General features: G+C 45.9%; 1 protein-coding gene across 1 annotated transcript in view; it reads right to left on the bottom strand.

Annotated features, from left to right (window-relative positions):
• The window catches only part of LOC115459050 (cell division cycle 5-like protein), a 135,916-nt gene that overhangs the window by 57,598 nt on the left and 57,778 nt on the right, over window positions 1-20,540 (bottom strand). The window contains exon 4 of the mRNA XM_030188915.1: window positions 386-513. Within this exon, the coding sequence (XP_030044775.1) occupies window positions 386-513 (128 nt within the window). The remainder of the gene's footprint in view (window positions 1-385; window positions 514-20,540) is intronic.

The following is a 20,540-nucleotide window of genomic DNA, read 5'->3' on the forward strand; positions in this document are numbered from 1 at the left end:
GTGGGAGGGTAGGGACCTGGTACCATCAGGTGTAACCCAGAAATAGGCACCTCTAGCCTATACCCACAAGATCAACTGAATTAGGAAACTCAAAACAGGAACTAAGCAGAAGAGCAAGCCAAGAGCTTGTGAGAGGCTGTCCATCCGCCTGCAGGAGATAGAGAATATAGACCGTCCAAGAATACAGTCCAATATGAGAATTCAATTCAGTGCTATCTCCACCTGCTGGTAGTTGGTCATAACCCACATCTGGATTCATCTGCTGCTGCTGACAAGGAAACTGCACTTCACATAACAAAGAGCCTAACAAAGAGCCAAAGATACTACTGATTTTAAGATAAGTCAGCCTATTTCTGATAAGGAAGAGTTGATTAAATAGGTTTACCTTCATCCATATCAACTGGATCAGGCCTGGCTGGTTTTGTTTCTGGGTTTGGATCAATTTCTCCAGGTTTAAGTTTCCGAGGATCATCTGCTGTTTCTTCTTCATTATCTCTCTGTGCAGCTTTATCTCTTACAAATTAAAAAAGTGGTAGAAAAATAAGATCCAAATTAAAACATGTACTGTAATAGATATAATTTAATAGCAAACAAATCAACTGACAAAAAAAGGGTAATTTTTAGTTCCTTTGTTTTATTTTATATTGAAATTCTTGGGTAAAGAGAGATCTACCTAAAATAATTAGACAGTACAAACCTTTCCATCTATGTTTTAAATACAGTAATACGGCACATAATAGTAGCTTAAGATCAATTCACCCAATTACTCTGCTCCAGACTGCTCCCCAGCAGTGTCCCTCTCACTTCCTCCACTCTGTCTGATGTCTCTTTCTTTCTCTCTCATAGCCCTCCTTTTCCTGAAAAGATTCCCTCTCTCATAATCCCCTTCATTTTTAGCAGCCTCAAGCCCCACAGTATTTCTCTACTTCCACAATAACCCTGACCCAGTCATTTCCCTTCCCCCTAATTTATTTAGGTATTTTTCAGCCCCCAGCATTCTGCTACTCCCCCAACCAGCCAGCCACCCACTCCAATCTCTCTCAACCAATGATTTAAACAGCTTCTCCTCAGATCTCCCAACTTCCATTCCCATTTTTTTTTTGTTACATTGGTACCCTGTGCTTTCCAACTCATGGTAGGTTTACATGGGGCAATGGAGGGTTAAGTGACTTGCCCAGAGTCACAAGGAGCTGCCTGTGCCTGAAATGGGAATCGAACTCAGTTCCCCAGGACCAAAGTCCACCACCCTAACCACTAGGCCACTCCTCCACTTGAAGCCTGCTAAAGGCTGCCATCACCAAAACAAAACTGTCTCCTTACTGACACCATGAGACTCTTGAGCGATGCAATGCAGGAACTCCAGTTTTGGTTTTAGACTGTAAGGTCTCAAAATTCAGTGAAAACCATGCAGTGCAGATGAGAACAGAGCTCCTGATTCAGCAGTAGCACTAGCCACCAAAGTGAAGCCACAAAAGTCCTAGGCACCACAGGGAAAATTTTAGTTGCTATTATACCCATGATTTGTCAATTCTTGCTTTATATCAGATTTCCTTTTGACATCCCTTATCTCCTGATCACCTCTCCCATAGCCTCTCTTCTTAAAAGAAAAAATGCTTAATTATTTGCTACTAGTAAAAAAGCCCCGTTTCTGATGCAAATGAAACGGGGGCTAGCAAGGTTTTCTTCAGAGTGTGCATGTGGGAGTGTCCCTGCCCTCTGCCCTCTCTCCCTCCCCTCCCCCCTCCGAGTCCAGTCCTTAAGTGTTGTTTCCTGCTGTGCTGTGTTTGTGTTACAGAGAGAGTGAGGGCATCTCTCTCCTCCCCCCTCTGAGTCCTTCACTGTTACAGAGAGAGGGATTTCGTGCTGTGCTGTTTTCCTTCACTCATGGGGAAACCGGATATCTCTGGCGCTTCATACTTCCGGCTGGAGGCTTCATAGAACGTTGGGGTTGCCTTTTATATATATAGATAATGTAACCTACCAATCCTTTTCCTATCATTATCCTCTATGTTTGTCCAGCTCTGTCGCAGTAATGGCTTCCACCACCTCTGCTGGTAGGTCATTTCAAGCTCTGCCATCATGTCAGTAAACAAGTATTTTCTCATATTTCCTCTGAGCTGTTCTCCCTTCAAATCAAAACTGCTTGTTCATGAAATTTTATCTTTTATGGAAAATTTCAGTTAACTTTAGTTTGATTATTTGTATTATAATCTCCCATTTCTCTGCCTCCCCCAAGAGAGTATACTTAGTGTGTCAAAGGTTGCTAGCCTTATCCTCTTCTGATAATTACTTTAGTGCAATCAGGTTGATCAAGAACAAAAATGGGTGATATCATCACACTGCACCAGCACGAACACCTCTTCCAGAGCTCAGAACTAACTGTAAAGTTATTGGCATGTGAAAGTGTCTTCCCTCACCTTTTCAGTTAGTTCAATATCTCAAGAAGGAATGCAACTCTCAGGGAGGTGGGAGGGATTGTGTGCATTATAAATCCTGTTGTCTAGAAAAAAAAAACCCATGTTTCAATTAAGCAACTTTGCTTTTTTCTGTTCACAGGCAGGACAGAGTCAGGTATAACAAAGCAGGTGGCTCCCAAGCTAAATGCCACTCAAAGACCAATGCAGCAAGTTGTATTATCCTTTAGCAGGGCAGTTTATTCCCAGTTTTCCATGCTTTTATTATCAATGTAGTATGAGGTTTTAGTGTGGAAAAATCAGGAGTAGAACCATCACACTAAAGGGTAGCACATAAGGCATGCAAAGTGAATTCAAAAGTCACGACAACTGTTTAATATATATCTAAGCCCCTTAGGGAGGTATCTACATTGAATATTTTTTCTTTGACTTATGCAGACAATATTTTTGCACTCTGTCCAGATTCAAGCACTCTAGACGATAGTATTCAAAATGGGAAACATTTTATTAATATTGTAGAAGATTGGGCGAAAACAATTTTCTTAAATTACTCAAAAGACATTACTTTGGTTTGGTGATCAGCGATGGGCTTCAAAGGTCAATATAGCTTTAGCTTCTAAAGCTACTCTTAAATCTGATGAAAAATCAAGGTTATTAGGACTAATTTTAAATTCCAAGTTAACATTTGAATACCAGATAAATGAACTAGCTGAAAAGTTTTTGTATTGTGTCGCCTCCAGTCTATTAGATCTTTCTTCAAGTCCTGTAAATTTTAGAACTATTGCTCAGGCAGTTTGTATTTATTTATTTATTTATATGTAACATTTGTACCCCGCTCTATCCCACTCAATAGCAGGCTCAATGCAGCTTACATAGTAAAATGGGTTAACAAAATGATATAGAATGGTTCAATATGGCTGTAAAACAGGATAACAAATTGATACATAGTTATTATAATAACATGTAGTTATTATAGGGAAAATGTAGGGGAGGGGTAAGAAGAAGGATATAATAGATTGTGTGGAGGTGGGTAAAAAAGGAGTATGTTAAAGGAAAAATAGGGAAGTACATTCCGGTTCTGAATTCTTGGATTGGTCTAGTGGTACACATGGACTTATTATTTAATTCAGGTTATTTGTGTAAGCTTGATTGAAGAGGTAAGTTTTTAGCAACTTCCGGAAAGGTAGAAGGTCATTGACTATTCAAATGGATCTTGGTAAGGCATTCCATATTTGACTGCCTATTACAGAGAAGTTGGATGCATAATATGTCTTGTACTTAAAGTCCTTTGCAATTAGGAAGATGCAAATTGAGATATGTTCTAGAAGATTTTAAACTGTTTCTGGCTGGTATGTCTATCAGATTATACATGTAACCTGGGGCGTCTCCGTAGATAATCTTGTGAATCAGCATGTGGACTTTGAAGTGTTTTCGTTCAGTAATAGAAAGCCAATGGAGTCTTTCACAGAGAAGAGTTGCACTCTCAAATCTTGACTTACCAAAAATAAGTCTGGCAGCCGTATTTTGGGCAATCTGAAGTTTTTTCAGAATTTGGGCCTTGGAGCCAAGGAAAATGCTGTTACAGTAATCAACACATGTCAATACAGTGGATTGAACCAAGTTACGGAAGGTGTTCAAAGGAAGGTAAGATTTTATTGGTTTCAGCATCCACATCATATTAAACATTTTCTTTGTTGTGGCATTTGCATGATTTTCCAGAGTTAGATGGTTGTCTAATGTTACTCCTAAAATTTTTAGTTTGTCAGATATGGGAATCTTGACATCTGGGGTGCAGAATGTGGTTGGGATGGGTGCAAAGAGTTGGGATGAGAGGATTAGACACTGTGTTTTCTCCTTATTCAATTTCATCTTAAAAGCATTGGCCCAGGAGGCTAAGATATTCATTCCATTGGTTATTTTATCGGAAATTTCTGCTAAATTGGATTTAAATGGGATGAATATAGTGACGTCATCTGCCTAAATGAAGGGGTTGAGGCCAGAGTTGGATAGGGATTTGACCAACAGGATCATCATGAGGTTGAAGAGGATCGGAGATAGAGGCGATCCTTGAGGTACCCCGCATGTTGAAGACCAAGGATATGAGGTTGATGAAGTTGTTTTGACTCGATAAGATCTAGTGGTGATGAAACCTTTTATCCATTTGATGATATTCCCGCTAATCCCTAGTTTATCCAGTAATTTTGTAAGAATATCATGGTTTACCATGTCGAATGCACTAGATAAGTCAAACTGTAAGAGAAGGATGTTATTTCCAAATGAAATTTCAAGCTTGAATTTGGATATTAGGTGTAGTAGTACAGTTTCTGTGCTGTGGGCCGATCGAAAGCCTGATTGCGACTCATGTAGAATGGAGAATTTTTGAATGAATTCATTGAATTGGGAGGTTACTCTGTTTTTCATCATTTTAGTCAATAGTGGGATGGATGCCACAGGGCGATAGCTGGTAATGTCACCTGCTGGTTTCTTGATATTCTTTGGTATTGGCGTGAGTAATATGTCAGCGTGTTCAGTGGGGAAGGATCCCTGTTGAAGAAGGAAATTTAAGTGAATGGTGAGGTCTGAAATGAAACGAGGTGGAGCTTTTTTCATTAGATAATTAGGGCATGAGTCAAGGTGACAATGGGATTTTGACAGTCTGGATAATGTTGTAGAAATTTCCTCAGTGGTGAGAAATGTGAAGCTCATCCAGGAGCGATCGGCAGGAATCTCGTCCATGGCTGGATCTAGTTCATCAAGAAAGTTGTCTATACTGCCATCGTCATGGGGAACTGAATTGCATAGTTTGATGATTTTGTCTTTAAAGTAATTGGCTAGTTGTTCTGTTGATGGGCAATTTAAGGCAGATGTTGTGATTGGGTCGGTGTTGAGAAGATTCTTAATTAATTGATACTGTTTTCTTATATCTGTACCAGTGGATGTAATCTTACTTGTGTAATATGATCTTTTGGCTTGCTTGATGGCCTTCTTCTAGATTTTTGTGATTGTTTCCAAGCATTAAAGGTGAGGTTATTTTTTTTATTTACTCCAAGTTTTTTCAAGCTTTCTGGTTTGTGACTTGAGACTCTTTAATATGTCATTAAACCAAGGAGAAGGATTTCTTCTACGTAGAGTCTTAGAATGAAAAGGTGCAATTTCGTCCAGAATGAGTTTACACCTACTGTCCCATTCAGTGAAGAATTGATACGAATTAGGATGAGTTGACCAGTTGTTATAACAGATCTTATACCAGAAAGTATCTATGTCAATACGTCCTCTGGTGGTGATTGTTAAAGGTTCCTGTTTAATAACCTGGTTCTTCTTACGCCAGTATAGAGATACGGTCGCTTTATGATGGTCTGACCAAGGTGAAGCAGACCAATGAATGTCTGATATGAGGAAGTTTTGATTTAAGGAGTATTTGTAGGAAATAATGTCGAGTGAATGTCCTTTAATGTGAGTAGGTTGTAGTGGGGGCATGGTAAAGTCACATGACTGAAGGAAGTCAGTACATTCTCGAGTATAGACCGAATTTAAGTCTTCTAGATGAAGATTCAAGTCTCCAATTAGTAGTACGTTGGAACTGTCGATGCATACGTTTGATATAAAGTCCTTAAATGTAGTTTGGCTAATATTCCAGTTGTTAGGAGGCCTATAAAACAGTATGCAGGTAAGATGATCACATAGTGTGGAGTTACAAAGTTTAATAGAGGCAATTTTGATTTGTGGTGAGATGGACTCTGAAAATGGTTCTGTGTAGAAGTTTGTTTTATGGATAAGTGCTATACCTCCACCTCTTCTATCTTCTCTAGGCCAATGTATTATTTTATAACCAGGCGGGCATACAAGGATGATGGGATCTTTTAAATCCCGGATCCAAGTTTCCGTGATGAAGAGTAGATCGAGATTGTCAGATGTAATCCAGTCTGTGATGGTTTTGGTTTTGTTAACTGCAGATCTAGCGTTGATGTATCCTATATGAATAGGTTGATGTGACTCAGAAGTTGAAAATGAAGGTCGGATTTTAATGAGTTGTCTTGTCTTAGGTGCTTTTGCTTTAGATGAGATAGTTTCTGTTTTAGAGGATGATTGTCTGTGACTTTGTGAAGTTCTATGGTTATTGCTGGTCCGTGGGGATATGATTAAAGTAGGTGATCTTACGTGGTATTGAAGAACTGGTATTAGGTTGATTTCCGTTGGGGAGAAGTTGAGTATTGCGTGGATGAAAGTTAGTGAGTGGATAATGATAAGTATTTTGATAAGGATCATGTTGGTAAATGGATGATAAATATATATTGTAAGAGCAGATCAGTACTGACCGTATTAGAATAAAATTATGACCTAACTGTATAACACTGTAACGATTAATATTAGGCAAATATAAATTTAAATACACAGTTGATATCAAAACGGCTAATAACAGTTAACTGGCAACAGTGTTAGGCAAATCAGTTAACAGCAGTGTAGAACCGCTTAGCAATCAACAGTGTCTCTCAGTGACCATCAATGTAGATAAATCAATAATCACCAGAATAGGTTAAAATCAGCTGACAGTAATACTGAATAGATTGGTATTCAGAAGTGCAGGACACATCAATGGCCAACAGTGCAGGACAGGTAGTTGCTCAACAATGCAGAGCCGATCGGTGTTCAATAATGACAGATAGATTAATATACAGCAATACAGGGCAAGTCGGTAGTCAGCAATATAAGCTAAGTCAATTCTAGCAGTTATAAGCTATGAATACAATACTATGCTGACTATATAGATCAATATCGTTTAAATTTCAGGTAAATTAGGGCGAGGAGTCATATTATTAATAAACTTGGAGCATTGTCTAAGCTTCCCTCGGCGACTAATGGAAACTGAATGGGAATAGGGATTTTTCTTATTATCTCTTAGAAATTGGGAAAGAACAGTAGAGCAGACCTGGGAGCGGGGAGGGAGGGTTTAGGAGGGGGGGGGGGGGGGTAGTAAGGGTGGGAAGCTCATTTGGAGGTACACTAGCCTTTTTTCCAGTCTGTTAAAGACATCTTCCGGGGAGGGGTAGGAGGGCCATCAGAACACAGGCCCCCTGGCTCTCTTATGGAGGGGAGTAAGACCCCACATTTTTGCTTGTTTTTAGTTCAATGCTTTTGATTGTGCAATGTAAAGCTGACATCTGAAAGTGGTTACACTTCGGGGGTTAATGCATTGGAATATATGTTGTCAATTGATAGAAGGAAAGAGCATGGGGGAAAGGAGTCGTTGATAAAATGTTGTTAATAGACCCTGTTGAATAAAATGTTAACTATCAGTAACATAAAAGGGGGGGGGGATAAAGTTAAAAGATTAATGAAGATGAGTAATATTGCACAATTATCGTACTTAGAGGCTTATTTTCAAAGCACTTAGCCTCCCAAAGTTCCATAGAAACCTATGGAACTTAGCCTCCCAAAGTGCTTTGAAAATATGCCTCTTAGTGTATGTTGGTTGATTGGACTGATACTTACATTATGTAAACACTATTTTTGTGCTTCATTAATAAAAACTGTTGAAACCTAAATATCAGGTAAATAAGTACTTGCCTACATAGTTAATATAAATAACTTATAACAGTGAGCTGTCAGAAGTTTAGGGCAAATCAGTACCAAATAAGTATAAAGCACCTGCGAGGCTGGCGGTTCAGTGCCACGTGAACCAGCCTCAAACCCCAGCAACCATTAACTCACTCGTCTGAATTTTCTAACTCAACGGCTGTACTCCTAGGTTTTGCAGTATCGTTTTCGTGACTCCTTTCGCACCACTGTCTCGACGATCATCCGATCGGATGGAATCAGCTTCGAGGGGTAGATCCGGTTTGCTGTGAAGGGTTCGATTGTAATGGGCCGCTTGGCAGTGTAGCGGTAAAAACCTCAGTCGGCTGATTGAGAGCCTCGGGCGGTAGCAACTTCGAGGGGTAGGTCCGGTCTGCTGTGAAGAGTCCGCTGTAATGGGCTGCTTGGCAGGGTAGCGGCGAAAACTTCAGTTAGCTGTAATGGGCCGCTTGATATGGTAGCGGTCAAAGCCTTAGTCGGCTGGTTGAAAGCCTCGGGCGACGTCAACAGCTCTCAGCGGCAGCAGGTAAGGCGTCTCCCGTTCATCTACAGCAGCAGTTTTAGGTAGTTGAATATCGTTTACGATGCACAGCGGCGGCCGCACCATGAACAGGTAACTGCGGGATGCTTGTGGGATGATTGCGACCTTGGGCAGGGTGGAGGCCAAGCTGTGTATTCTCAGTATATTTGGATTATTGCAACTCACTTTACTGTTCTCTTAATCTGCGACTTAGAAAGAGGCTTCAATTACAGTACAGTCTCAATTATCTGACCTCTGCTAATCCAACCATCTGACATATCCAACAGACCCTCAGTGGCATCATCGCATTGCCATTAAGAGGCGCGCGGCTTCTCATCCTGTTTTCCAGCTTCACACAATGCAAGGAAGTCATGTTTTTGATCCAATATTGTGCTTCTCTGCAAAGGGAACTTTGTGATGCAGCTGATATTCCTTCATGTACCTCTCATCCGATTTAAGAAGTGTGTAGCATCTCTTCCTGTTTGTGACTTGAGCCCACGCTTCTATGCATGAATTTTTGGATCCGGGACCATTTTTTTATTTGAGACCATGCTTTCACGCACTAATGTTTTTTGGCACCATGATTCTATGCAAGGGAACCATAATTTTTAGACTTGGTATCCCGCTTGTGTGGCGATAGAACCACTGAAAAACTTTTAAGCTGAGACCTTGCTTTTACAGCATGGCAGCAATTTTTGGACATTGCTTTTAGAGCACTGGTTCCTAAACCTGGTCCTGGAGGAACCCCAGCCAGTCAGGTTTTCAGGATATCCACCAATGAATATTCATGAGAGATTTGCATGTACTGCCTCCATATATCACAGCATGTAGTCACAGAATCCAAGCACGGGCCTCTGATCAATCTGTTGGGACTAAAGGAAAGAAAATTATCAGGTAAGAACTAATTTTCCCTTCCATTACCATTCCACAGATCAATCCAGAGACAAGTGGGATGTTCCAAAGTAGTCCCCAAGTAGAGTGGTACCATAGAATCCCTGCAGAACGGGCCGCTGACCTGAAGGCTGCAACCACCCCTGGCCTCCAACCGCCATACTAAGCTGCTGCAAAGAAATGAGAGCAGAAAACCCAGTCACTGAGCAGCCCGAGCCAGCAAGAGAACAGCTTCCGACTTAGCCAAAAGAAGCAGCCTGAGAATGCGACTGAGCTAAATGAAGCAGTTTGAGCCCCCCAGAACATCTAGAGAGCGAAAGGCGTGCCCCTACAAGTCAGCATGCACACTGAAGAACAGGTGGCCACAAGCCATCAAACACCACAGACCAGAAGACTGTCCACCAATCCAAAGAAAGGGAAGCCCAGAATGCCTAAACCCAATGGCAACTGCCAAGCACGGTACAAAATTCCTTGAATACCAAAACTGTGAAGGAAATGAAGTGCCACCAGCTAAACATCCCTACAAAAGAAGGAACAGAAATGGGCTGAAAATCAAAACAACGCACCCCTTGCAGGAAGGAAGGACAGAGCCATTCAAGAGAAACAACCCCAGCCCCCCCCCCCCCCCCCCGAAAACTGTAGGATGGAGCCTGGCAAGACAATGCCTGTAACTCCGCTACCCAGCGTCTAAAGAGACTGCCTCCAGATGGAGAGACACCAAGGGCCAGCACAGATGGGAGCCAAAGAACACAACATACTAGATAGGAAGTGAAAGAGAACCATGAAGAATAGGGCACTAGGCACACAAGATGCCAGGGGGACAAGGACCAGCAACAGCAGCCTAGCCCCACAGCCCAGGTAGCCAGACTATTAAGTGCTAACATGTAGGCATGGAATTCAAACCCACCAGAGTCTGAGAAGAGAAGTCTCAGAGACAGCAGCAGTAGTTGCACCATACAATCAGTGGATGCCCCAGCGACCACCAGCTGACTGGAGACAAAGTCACTAGAACAAGACCAGAGACCCAGCTCCCTACCACTGACGCCGGACACTAGAATGATGCCGAAACGCCTCCCAGGAAGCTGCTGCCAAGACCCCTCAATGCCAAGCGCCAAAATGACTCCCAAACGTCTCGTAGCAGGCGACCCAGAGAGCCAAGCCTCCAGCCGGCTAGGAGAGCTAACTGGTAGTTGGAGCCACTGCCAAGCTCAGCCATACCGGCTGCTGACCTTGGACAGCTGAACATCCAGCTGGTCTTGAAATGCAATATAGCCGGAAGACAGGGTAAGAAAGTTCAGGTGACTCATACATGGAAACAAGGCACAAACAGCTAGTCTCATTAACCGTGCCACGCCGGAGACTGACACAGTTATGGTTCAGAGCTGACGAAAGGACTAAAACTGACTGGAGGAGAAAAGGCAAGAGAGAGAGGTGAAACTCAACCACTGAGCTGAACACCCCAGGGGCAAGCAGAAGGTTCCTCTGTGGAAAGAGCTGGGTGGAGCAAGCAAGAAACAGAGAGAGCACACAGGTACCTGCACCCTAGAGCTGTGCGCCAGCCATGAGACATAGTATGGCTGGAACAGGAGCAACGGGGTACCCAAACCAGCCACACCTAAGGAGGCACAAGCCCCTGAGCCCTGCAGAGAACTAGTTCCACTACAGGAAAGAGGTAGGACTGCGAACCATGCTGTGATGCCAATGCCGTAATCATGGTAACAAGCTCCTTGGTGGGGGTTTTGGTGGTTTTTTTTTAACCTTTCCCTAGGAGACCAGGGGACCTGACTACCAGCCATAACCCAGGCACAACCCATCTGTCCAAGAGCAGGACAAGGGAAAGGGAATAGGAAGGAGTAAAAGTCCTCAGAACTGCCAGATGCAAACCAGGCAAAGCTCGCGATCCAGAGCAAAGGCTGCAGAGCCTGACAACGAAGAAAATCCCTTCAGCTACCAGCAAAGGAACTGTGCACCCAGGCCCCTGAAGGCAAACGTAAGGGAACCAGCCTGAAAGAAACCACCAAGCAAGTCCACCCTGGATCAACCTCCGGGTAGGAATAGCTGCTCCCTGCATATAGGCCACTAGTCCCATTGGCCAAGAAAATGCAGCAGCGTACAAAGTCCCAAAGGGAAGGGTGCCAAACCTGAACTTCTACTAAGTGTGAACTCTGGCACCAAAGATGCAGAGCCAAAGACAGCTGACACACTCCACAGTAAAAAGAGGAAAAAGTGATGTCACTGTTCAAGTATGGCCGCTTAAAGCTTGAGTTCTGTGGGAGCAGTGCATAGCCTTCTCTATGAGGGCTTTTCAGTACCATTGTGTAGGTGAGAGTAGCGATGAACACCCAAAAACTCCTGGAAAAGTTTAAATATTTGCCTGAGAGTGTGAAGCATCATAGAACATCAAGACGCAGTGCCAGAGACAAGTGTCCAATATGGCAGCAGTTGCTGGTGAGTTGGAAGATCAGGACTCAGCAAGTTATCTGGGGCCTAATGAGGAGGAGATCACAAAGAAAAGAGGTGGTGAACTGGATTAAGCTTTAAAAATAAAAATGCAAGTGATGCGTGGTGATCTTCAAAAGGCCCTTACGGAGCTCCGGCAGGATGTGAATGAGATTGGGATTAGAATGGAGCACATACAGGAGCAGGCGGATATGTTAGAGGGGAGCCTCGCAGCTATTGAGAAGTCAGGACCTCGAGACCATCAGGAGCACTGAGAATTACTGGTATTAATAGAAGACTTGGAAAACAGATTCTGTAGACATAATCTGAAGTTCCGGGGGGATCCCAGAAGTGGAACAGTATCAGGACTGTCTCAAAACTGTTACTACAATCTGAAGATCAAGGGGTGGACATCACGGAACCCCGCATATTAAATTGGATAGAACACATCTGAATGTGGGCCCTCACAGGGATTCGGGGCCACGGGACATTTTGATTTGCTTTCATGATCACACTAAAGAAAGAGATCTTGCGTAAAGCCAGAGCTCAGAAGGAGCTGGTTTGGAATAACTGCAGAGTTTCTATTTATCCAGATCTGGCACGCATCACATTGCAATGCCACCAAGAGTTTGTGCCAGTGATGCGATATTTACAGACTGCTATGTGTAGATACTGGTGGTTGTTCCCGTTTTGGCTCTTGTTTACAGTGGAGGGCAAGTCCAGAAAGGAGTCCATGTGTGTAGAAGCTTAGAAAGTGTTGTAGGAGATGGGCTGCACAGATTTGCCTATGAGAGAGGACTGATGGGTAGTTCCTCCCCGCATTCTGAAGGGATTTGGATGGCTGGCACAAGGTTGCTGGCAGATCTAAGAGTGTACCACATGAGGGGACAAAGGATACCTGATTTGCTGAAACTTTTGCTGAGATTGCTATAGTTGTTTTGTTGAACTGCCTTTGGGTACAAATGGAATTGGTCAGTGTGCTAAGGAGTGCTTGAGCATTTGATTGATGGAATTGTCTTTGTTTGTGGGGGGGGGGGGGGGGGGGGGGGGAGGAATTAGGATGGGCAGGTCCTGCTCAGGGGCCGGGGGGAATCTTCCTTCAAGGTGTGGGCTGGCAGAGGAGGACAGCCAGCATGGTTCACTGGGTTTGGGGGGGGTTCTGAGAAGGGGGATAGGAGGGATTTGGGAACAGATGTTAAGAGGCTAAAAGTGGGTTTTTGGAACATTAATGATGCAGGGATGAGGAGTATTGTGTTTAATAAGTTAAAACATTTACAGTGGGATATTATCAGCAAAGGACTCACCTTAGGGCTAGAGATCAACATCTTCTTGCACACCGATAATCTGGGATATGTGGGATCCACTGTTTGATGGAGGGTAGTAAAAAGGGGGAGTGGCTATATTATGTAAATCTAAAGTGGTGGATAATTATAAGGACCCATGGGGTCACTGTATTGCAGTGTTTGGTAGGATTTGAAGGATCCCTGTTGCAATTATAAACTTATATGCTCCCAATCAGAATCAGGGCTCTTTCTTTTGACACCTTTACAGAAGTTTCAGAGGGGGCAAATTATCATGCGAGGGAATTTTAATTTGTATCCAGATGGGGTATGGGATAATTCTAGAGGTAGAGAACATTATAACTAGAGACATAGGAAGGCTCTTCTTGCCTAATTAAAGGATGAGGCGTTTACACCACCCCTCTACTAACAATTATATTTTTACTCTCACGCAGCTGGACTGATCTAATATGGTGTCAGCGTGGGTTATAGAGACAGGTTAAGGATGTTAATATAGAGCTGATGCAGGTTTCTGATCACTCACCAGTGTGGGTGGAATTGGTTCTTGAGGATTGCTCACATCCCACGGGATTTTGGAGTCTTAATGAATGTTTGCTTGGAGATCATAAGGTTTGTGATGATATAATACGGCTGGTTATTCAGAATTATATTCTGGATAATGATAATGGAACAGCATCTGACAATATTTTATGTGATTCCTTAGGGCAGTGGTTTGGGGACACTTGGTGAAATGGGGGGCTCATTAGTAAAAAGAGAGGGTACAGACACATCTCAGGCTTCATGAGCAACTTATTCAGTTGGAACAGAGGCATCAGAGGGATCCGAGTGTTAGGGTGTGGAGGGAGCTGAATTTTGTTAGGGAGGAATTGGGGCACTGGCCGTTGGACCAGGTGGATTTTATGTGGCGATGCTTACAATGGCGTCATTTTTAATTTGGTAATAAATCTGGGATGCAGCTGGCTATTATTGAGGGAGTGTAGAACGTTTAACTTGATACAAAAGATTAGGGGTTGGGGGGTGGTGGAATTAGTTCTTACCTGATCATTTTCTTTCCATTAGTCCCAACAGATCAATCCAGAGACTTGTGGGTTATATCCCTCTACCAGCAAGTGGAGATAGAACTTCAAAGATTTGCTATATGTGGTCATGTGCAGCCAAGTTAACCTCAGTGTCACGAAAGCCTAGCCACTTAGAGGGTCTACCTCCAGCACAGCTCAAGTCCACCTGCACCTGCTGCTTGTGCTCGACACTAGCACAGGGCCTCAGCAAAAAGATCTGTCTCTCTCTTCTCCCAGGCTAAGACTGGGGGGAAAAGCCAGTAAAATCCACATGAAAATGAGCTCCTGGGCCAATCAGAACCCAGAACAATAATCTTTGAAAGTATATTGAAGACTGCCTTTCCAAAAGGCTTAAATAAAGAAAATAGTCTTGGTTCTGCAACAGCTTCAAAACAAACATGCGCCACCTGCTGGCCAAACTAGAGAAATACACTTCAGTTTTACAGGCTTAAAACACACTGTTCTGTCACACTCAGTATTGTCGATACCAAAGCCATGGAAAAAGCAGAAATGCAACAGGATGAACACGCTCCTGCATCCATGCAATTCAATTAGGAACCTCAACCACCCAAGCAGGAGTTGTAATTCAACTATTCAATTGTTATTTTTCTACTTCTTATGAAGCCTTGTCTCTGTTTTTTTTTTTTTACATACCAAACGATGGAACCTGCACAGAACCAGAAACTAAATAGAACTCTCCAACAACTGGAAACCAACAGGACCTTGCAGGACGGGCCTCTGGATTGATCTGTTGGGACTAATAGAAAGAAAATTATCAGATAAGAACTAATTTTTCCTTCCATAGCGTCCCACAGATCAATCCAGAGACTTGTGGGACGTACCAAAGCAGTCAAGTAGGGTGAGATAGAGCCAACCCGAAGACAGTACTGACGTGCTGAACTACACATCCGGATGGTCCATCACATCAAGCCTGTAATGTCTAGCAAAGGTATAAACCAAAGCCCATGTGACGGCTCTGCAAATGTCTTCCAACACCACCAACCAAGACTCGGCATGGGAGGTTGCTTGCATTCTCATGGAATGGGCCCAAATCTGCAAGGTAGGAGACCTTCCCAAGGTTATACATGCCATAGCAATCGCCTCCCACAACCAGCGGGCCACCATGGCTTTCGAGGTCTTGACACCTTTCTTGCAACCAGCAAAAAATGAAAAAAAGATGATCAACATGACGGAAGTCATTGGTGACTTCTAGGTAACGAATAAGGATGCGGTGGACGTCCAGACAACGCAGCGCCATGAAATTGGCTGGGTAGTTTTCCTGGCGAAAGGCTGGTAACATTAAAAAGAGATTCAGATGAAATACAAGACTACCTTGGTCAAAAACAATGGTATTGTGCAAATGCAGATTCCCGCCTCCATAAACCGGAGGAAGGGCTCCCTGCATGACAGAGCCTATAGTTTCGATATGGGTTTAGCTGAAGCGATAGCCACCAGAAACCCTGTCTTCAATGTGATGTCCTTCAACTACAAATGATCCAAGGGCTCAAAGAGGGGATGCTGCATAACCCGTAACATGTTGTTCAAATTCCAATTCAGGACCACCGACAAATGCAATGGGTGAAGATGGTTCATCCTCTGGAGAAAACGGACCACATTAGGATGCGCAGTAAGTGAGACACCATGAAGACAGCCCCCAAAACAAGTCAAGGCCACCACCTGATCCTTCAAAGAGCTCAGGGAAGGAGACTTCTTGAGACCCTCCTGCATGAAGGTCAGGATAACCGTCACCGAGGCTGAAGTGGTCAATATTCCCAATGAGGAGCACCAAAACTCAAAAGTGTATCAGACTCAAGTGTACGGCATGGAAGTAGTGCACTTCCTTGCCTGCATCATGATGGGACCCTGACTGAGCAGGCGGGGCTGACTGGTAAAGCATAGAGGGCTTTCGACCAAGAGTCGGAAGAGATTCGTGTACCACAGGCGCCGAGGCCAATCCGGGGCCACCAGAATCACCTGGCCCTGTTGCCTGGCAATGCGGCTCACCACACGCCCCACCATGGGCCACAGCGGGTAGACATAGAGGAGACCCGAGGGCCAACACTGGAAGAGGGCATCCCTTCTGAAACAAACTCCCTGCCCCTGCTGAAGCGAGGCACTTTTGCGTTGGCCCTGCTTGCCATGAGATCTATCACAGGAATCCCACAACGATCTATGATCTGCTTGAAAGCCTCCGTCAAGGGCTCCCATTCCCCTGGGTTCAGCTTGTGTCGACTGAGGAAGTTCGCCTAAATGTTTGCAAACCCCCGCAATGTTTGCCGCCGACAGGAGAGCTAAGTAAGCTTCCGCCCAGTGGCAGAGGAGGTACGCTTTTCATGACAGAGTCAGCTCCTGGTGCCTCCTTGCCTGTTCACGTAGGCTTACACCACTGCATTGTCTGATAGGACCCGAACTTGAAAATCAAGTAAAAGAACCAGAAACTCCCGGAGCGCCACGCAAATTGACCATAGCTCCAGCCAATCAATTGGCCAGGCCGCTTCCACTAAGGACCATGTCCCTTGGGTTGTATGCCCAAGACAATAGGCTCCCCAACTGGCGAGGGAAGGCGTCCGTAGTGACCACCACCCAATCTGGTGCCGCTAGGAGAAAGCCCCGTGCAGACTCTGTGGCAGCATCCACCAGCACATCGCCCGCCACGCATGCAGAGTACACAACACTTTGACCATGTAATCCTCCAAAAGAGACCACCAGCTGAACAGAAACAACTGCAGGGGACAAATGTGGCTACTAGCCCACAGCGTGGACGCCATGGACGTGGACGCCATGGACCCCAACATCTGGACATAATCTGAGGCCTAAGGAGCCGGAATCCGCAGCAAGCTCTCCAGCTGGTCCAGAAGATTCAGCCTGCGCGCTGCCAGCAGGGACAACATCCCTGCCCGAGTGTCGAAAATCACACCTAGGTAGTCCAGAGATTGCGAGGGAGACAGGTGGCATTTGGGGAAATTGATCATCCAGCCAAGGGACTGTAATAGCCCAATCACTCTGTCTGTCGCCTTTAGACTTTCTTCGTAGGACGGCGCCCGAATGAGAACTCCCTTCTTCCAGAGTAAGGCTGCGATGACTACCATGACCTTGGAAAAAGTCCAGGGCGCTGTAGCCAGGCCAAAGGGCATGGCCTGGAACTGAAGGTAAAATTATGTATAATCATACCTGATAATTTTCTTTCCATTAATCATAGCTGATCAATCCATAGACTGGTGGGTTGTGTCCATCTACCAGCAGGTGGAGATAGAGAGCAAACTTTTGCCTCCCTATATGTGGTCATGTGCTGCCGGAAACTCCTCAGTATGTCGATATCAAAGCTCCATCCGCAGGACTCAGCACTTAGAGAATTACACCCACAAAGGGACACTCTGCCCAGCTCACCACCGCCGAAACGGGGGAGGGGAAGTAACCCAGCTCATCCCCACACAAGTGGGGGAGGGGAATCCGTCCAGCTCATTCCCGCGGAGCGGGGGAGGGACACCACACCCGCCGATGCGGGGGGATCTGGCTTATCCTGCAACCGCAACCGCGGGAGGAGCTGACTGACCCAAACACCGCCGAAGCGGGAGGGGTACAAAGCTGCCCTACAGCCGCACGAAGCGGGAGGGAGTGCCGGCAGAATTTAAATCTCAATCCAGCCCCGTAAAACGGAGGGGAGAGGAATGCAGCAGCTCACTGTAACACAAACTCGTCTCAACTCTTGAAGAATCCAAGTGAAAAAATAACTTGAACGCGAAGTCTTCCTGAAAAGGAACTGAAGACTAAACCTGAAATGCAACCAGAATAAAAACAGTACAGATATCTGGGAGGGGCTATGGATTGATCAGCTATGATTAATGGAAAGAAAATTATCAGGTATGATTATACATAATTTTACCTTCCATATCATCAAGCTGATCAATCCATAGACTGGTGGGATGTACCGAAGCAGTACTCACCCAGGGCGGGACATAGAAATCCCTGACCTCAACACTGAAGCTCCAAACCGGGCCTCCGCCCGTGCAGCCACAGTCAAATGGTAATGCTTGGAGAATGTATGAGCCGAAGCCCAAGTTGCCGCCTTGCATATCTCTTCCAAGGAGACGGATCCGGCCTCTGCCATCGAGGCCGCCTGAGCTCTCGTGGAGTGAGCCTTCAGCTGGATAGGCGGCACCTTCCCCGCGGCCACATAAGCCGCTGCAATGGCTTCCTTGACCCATCTTGCCACTGTAGGCTTAGCAGCCTGCAGACCCTTACGAGGACCTGCAAACAGGACAAACAGATGATCCGATTTCCGGAAATCATTGGTCACTTCCAAGTATCTGATGATGATTCGTCTCACATCCAGATATTTAAGAGCAGAGTACTCCTCTGGGTAGTCCTCCCTACGAAAGGAAGGGAGACAGAGCTGCTGATTCACATGGAAGCGAGAAACAATCTTGGGCAGGAAGGAAGGCACTGTGCGAATAGTCACTCCTGCCTCAGTGAACTGCAGAAAAGGCTCTCGACATGAGAGCGCCTGGAGCTCGGAAACTCTTCTGGCTGAAGTGATAGCCACCAAAAAGACTGCTTTCAACGTCAGGTCTTTCAGAGATGCCCTCGACAAGGGTTCAAAAGGCGGCTTCTGCAATGCTCTTAGCACCAGGTTGAGATTCCACTCAGGCACCACTGAGTGCAGAGGAGGGCGCAGGTGATTAACTCCCTTGAGAAAGCGCACCACATCTGGCTGTGAAGCCAGGGAAGCACCCTTCAGGCGGCCCCTGAAGCAAGCCAGAGCCGCTACCTGGACTTTAAGGGAACTGAGCGACAGGCCTTTCTCCAGACCTTCTTGCAGGAACGCCAACACTGAAGCAATTGGAGCAGTGAAGGGAGAAAGTGAGCCTGCTTCACACCACGCTGCAAAGATACGCCAAACCCTGGCGTAAGCAGTAGAAGTAGAGCGCTTCCTCGCTCTCAGCATAGTGGCGATGACCTTGTCTGAGAAGCCCTTCTTCCTCAGACGCTGCCGCTCAATAGCCAGGCCGTAAGACCAAAGGGGGAGGGATCCTCCATCACCACAGGACCCTGATGTAACAGGCCCTGCTCCACTGGCAGCCGCAGAGGATCGTCGACTGAGAGCCTGATCAAGTCCGCATACCAGGGACGTCTGGGCCAATCCGGACCCACCAGGATTACCCTGCCGGGATGCTTTGCCACCCGGTCTAGCACCCTGCCCAACATGGGCCAGGGCGGGAACACATAGAGGAGCTCTTGTGTCGGCCACTGTTGGAGAAGAGCATCTACTCCCAGGGATCGAGGGTCCCGTCCTCTGCTGAAGAAGCGCGGCACTTGGCAATTGGCCGATGACGCCATCAGATCTAGGCTCGGCTGGCCCCAGCGCTTCGTGATGTCCAAGAACGCCTGAGCCGATAGCTGCCACTCTCCGGGCTCCAAGGTATGGCGACTGAGAAAGTCCGCCTTGACATTCATTACTCCGGCAATGTGGGCCGCTGAAAGCTGCTCCAGGTTCGCTTCCGCCCACTGGCAAAGATTCATAGCCTCCTTGGCTAGAGGGGCGCTCTTGGTACCTCCCTGGCGGTTGACATAGGCCACAGCCGTGGCATTGTCCGACAGTACCCGTACAGGCTTCAACGCCAGTACCGGGATGAACTCCAAAAGCGCCAACCGAATGGCTCTGAGTTCCAGGAGGTTGATAGACCACTTTGCCTCTGCAGGAGACCAGAGCCCCTGCGCTGTCCTTCCCAAGCAGTGGGCTCCCCAGCCCAACAAGGAGGCGTCCGTCGTGACGACAATCCACTCTGGGGTCACCAGAGGCATTCCCGCAGACAACTTGTCTGTCTGCATCCACCAGCTCAGCGCCTTGCGCACTGCTGGGTCCAAGGGAAGTCGCACAGCATAATCCTACGACATCGGAGTCCAGCGCTGCAGCAAAGAGTGTTGAAGTGGTCTCATATGAGCCCTGGCCCAGGGCACTACTTCCATCGTGGCCGTCATAGAGCCCAACAGCTGCACATAGTCCCAAGCCCGAAGAGGAGAGGCTACCAGGAACTGGTCCACCTGAGCCTGAAGTTTGACAATCCGATTGTCTGGCAGGAACACTCTGCCCACTTGGGTGTCGAATCGAACTCCCAGGTACTCCAGGGACTGAGTCGGGCGCAGCTGGCTCTTCTCCCAGTTGATGATCCATCCCAGGGAGCTCAAAAGAGCAACTACCCGGTCCACAGCTTTGCCGCACTCTGCATAAGAGGGGGCTCGGATCAACCAGTCGTCCAGATAAGGATGGACTTGTACCCCTTCCTTTCGTAGAAAGGCCGCGATGACCACCATTACTTTGGAAAAGGTCCGCGGAGCAGTAGCC

This window comes from Microcaecilia unicolor, unplaced genomic scaffold (assembly GCF_901765095.1).
Source record: "Microcaecilia unicolor unplaced genomic scaffold, aMicUni1.1, whole genome shotgun sequence".
Classification (NCBI taxonomy): domain Eukaryota; kingdom Metazoa; phylum Chordata; class Amphibia; order Gymnophiona; family Siphonopidae; genus Microcaecilia; species Microcaecilia unicolor.